Source organism: Trachymyrmex septentrionalis, unplaced genomic scaffold (genome assembly GCF_001594115.1).
Source record: "Trachymyrmex septentrionalis isolate Tsep2-gDNA-1 unplaced genomic scaffold, Tsep1.0 scaffold6, whole genome shotgun sequence".
NCBI lineage: Eukaryota > Metazoa > Arthropoda > Insecta > Hymenoptera > Formicidae > Trachymyrmex > Trachymyrmex septentrionalis.
The window spans coordinates 1,022,333-1,025,834 of NW_017305778.1; the positions used below are offsets into that span (position 1 = coordinate 1,022,333).

The 3,502-nt window shown below is 38.8% G+C and overlaps 1 protein-coding gene across 2 annotated transcripts in view; it reads left to right on the forward strand.

Annotated features, from left to right (window-relative positions):
• The first annotated feature begins 2,357 nt into the window (after positions 1 to 2,357).
• Positions 2,358 to 3,502, forward strand: part of LOC108752230 (LIM domain only protein 3-like) — an 81,893-nt gene continuing 80,748 nt past the window's right edge. The window contains exon 1 of one of the 2 annotated variants that reach the window (XM_018492912.1): positions 2,358 to 2,571. In XM_018492912.1, coding sequence (XP_018348414.1) covers positions 2,458 to 2,571 — 114 coding nt within the window. In that variant the 5' untranslated portion in view covers positions 2,358 to 2,457. The remainder of the gene's footprint in view (positions 2,572 to 3,502) is intronic. The other variant, XM_018492913.1, reaches the window with a different exon arrangement.

Genomic DNA, 3,502 nt, shown 5'->3' on the forward strand with positions numbered 1-3,502 from the left:
ATTTGCATAACACATTAAGATTTTTAGTAAAATGTGATGTTGTACACTAAACTGGGATGATTTTTTCGGCCATTTTACTCCAATTTACTAAAAATCCTGATGTACTACGCAAAGTTTGACAATAGTATTGAATTCGCAAAAAAGTTATAGGATAATTTACTATATATATCTGTTGGGAAAGAATTTAGGTGTAAACAGTGCAAGAGATACAAGAATTACGAATAGTAAAGTCAAATATAATGACATATTTTTTATTCTAGCATTATTTTACAGAGGAAACTGAATTATTTTTATTCATCAGCATTTTTATCATTCAAACAATCACTATATATGAGAATCAATAGGTTCACCGTCAACTCCGGAGGTTTAATTGCATCCGATCCCCTTCAACGGATTCGATACGGCCAGTGATAACCAATAATCGGATTAAATGAAATACATAGTTGGAAAATTTGTGATAAATTTAACACATTTCATATATTTTAAATGGTCCAAATTTTTGTGTTAATTCAACATAAATTAAATTTGTTAGAAAGTACATCATATAACAAATTAACACAAAAATGTAACACTGATATAATTCTGTAAACAGTCATATTTTTTTCATTAAAATTAACACTTGTAATATATTAAAAATTAACGTGTTTTATCAATAAATTTAACATTTTTAATATGTTTAACCAACACATTTTATTCATTTATTTCAGAGTTTATGTTTTGAAAAACATTACTTTTACGTTATTTGTTCACAAATTGTGTTATTTTAACACTAATAAATATTTAATATCATCCATTTAACACAAATATTTAAATAACAATCACACATTAAAAAATTAACGCTTGAATATGTTAAAGATTCAACACAAAATTTTAACGAAGACCTGAGCAGATCGTTTCTAATACAAATATAGAATGTTTTTTTTACTGTATAATTAGAAGATGTATAATTAGAAAATATCCAGTAAGGCTGTAATCGCAAACGTCGGTTAGTTTCATCAGAAACTTTCAAAAATTTATTTATCCCCAGTAGCTCCTCTCAAGCCCGTACGAGAGAGACTAGAATTTGAGACTGAGATTGAATTTGATCGATCAAAGCAAAACTTAGTAAACTTGACAGCAGTTTTATTTTCTTCTGAATGAGTAATTTCAATCACAATCTCAATTTCAATTTCTAGTCTGAGTTTGATCAATCAGAGCAAAACTTAACTAAACTTGACATTATAATAGTTTTTTTTCTTCCGACTGATTAATTTTAATCATAGTCTCAACCTCAATTTTTAATCTGATATATACCCAATCTTCATGCAACTCGCTGTCAGATCTTTGTGTCGCTAATATTACAGTTGACGCAACAGAAGCGTAAATCCGCGACGGACGGGTAAAGGCCAACGATCTCTCCGAGCCTAAGGGATACCGGGTACGGGGCCCAGGCCCAGGGAACGGCGGGATTAGATTCCGCTACGCGTGGACGGGCCCCGCCGCGCCGCGTGACGTGATCTCCGCTATGACGCAAGGGGAAGGCACAGCAGCCGCGTATATCCTGTACATCCTGCGCGTGTGGAGACACGTGGGAGCAAGAGAGAACGGGAATGAAAAAGGAGGAGGGAGGGGGTGGGGAGAGAGAGAGAGAGAGAGAGAGAGAGAGAGAGAGAGAGAGGTAAACACGAGGAGGAGATGAGCGCGCGCGCGCCGCTTCGGGCACTCCCGGCAAGTTTCGCATCGCGGTCGCGATGCGCGGCCGCCTCGTCACTTCGCGTCTGAGTACCGTCGCGTACGGACGTGTAGACGGAGCAACGAACTGACGAACGAACGAACGAACGAACGAAATAACGAACGGACGGACGGACGGAGCAAAGCGAGCGAGTGGAGTCGCCGCTGATCAGCCGGCGCGGTTGCGCGTAGCTACGTTGAACCGCCGCGCCGCGGCGGGGGATACGGACTCTCAGTGCACGACTTGATGTAGCGGCGAACGACACGAGGGAGATCGACCTCGCGATCGGCGATTGACACGCGCACGCTCGCGCCAAGGAGGCATTATAATCCGACATCCCCGTGGAAGAGAAGTGTTCCGCGCGCGCGGACGAAAGAGTCGCGCGGCGAGAATCGAGAGTCTCGGCGGCACGCCGCACGCGTGCAACGGATCGATCGCTCGTGACACATCGAGCCCGCCGAGTTGTGAGAGATTCCGGATATCGGGAATCTTGTTCTTGTTTTGTGTGAAACGCGCTACTCTTTGCGTGTCTCTCAAAACGTTACTCTCCTCTCTTCTTCTCCCTTTCATTCTCGCGAGTCTTGTATATATATATATATATACCTCGCTTTATATATATATATATACCTCGTATATATATCTCGCTTTTCCTTTCTCTCCTTCGCGCGAATAACATTTCGATTACAACGAGTCTCAACGACGAAGACGACGGGAAAGACGTCGACGACGGACTGGCCTGTGGCCTCATGAGTGTCACGGACTGCGACGTCGCATCGCTCCGAGTGGACGACTACCAGTCGCGAGTCGCGAGGATTTCTCCCCGCGGATCATCGGCCGGCAGCCCTCTCGTCCTCCCATTGGTGAGTAAATTGAAAATGTGTGTACCTCGGGGTACGAGAAGGGGGATGCTTGTATTTCGAGATCGAATAATTAACGCGACGATGGAGAAAATAATGCGACGCGAATTCGTGGAAGGGATAACGATAGCGGTGAGTACAATGAGAACGATAAACGGTGACGAATGATGAAACTTTAGTTACAACGATTATTCGGACGAACGAAAGATTTGCGATGAATCACAGCTGTTTCAGAAAGAAGAAACTTTCGATAGAACGATGAAGGAAGGATGAATTTGTTTTTTTTTTCCGCGAGGTGTTTCTTTAGCTGCGTTAGCAGGAGAAGCGGAACAACTGTTGTAACTGAATCTTTAAACATGGGATGCTACTGTGATGAATTTTTAGCATTTCGAGCTTTTATTATTAATATTTGGATAGCCAAATATAACATTTAATTTGTTCCGTTAGAGTTTTCGACATTAAAATAATGTTAGTTTAGTTATTTTAAGATTTTGCAAACTAAAATACATAAGAAAGTGTAAAAGAATTCTTAATTGTGTATTATAATATTAATTTAGTAAAGAATAGTTGGAAAAATATGTGTGTTATATTTAACACATTTCGCGTGTCGCAAACAATCTAATGTTTTTAATTTAATGAATATGTTAGGAAATAATAGATTATGTACAAAATTAACACAAAAAACGTAACAATTTGTAAGCAATCGTATTTCTTCATTAAAATTAATATTTATAATATATTAAATTAACGCATTTTATTCACTTATTTTAGAATTCACATTAAAAAAAAACATTATTTTTATATTATTTGTTCATTTACTTTGTTAAATTGTAAAATACTCAAACAACATAATCACATTATATTGAACTCTCGGATATGTTCAAAATTCAACACAAAATTTTAACAATGGCTTGAGTGGCTCGGTTTTAATACA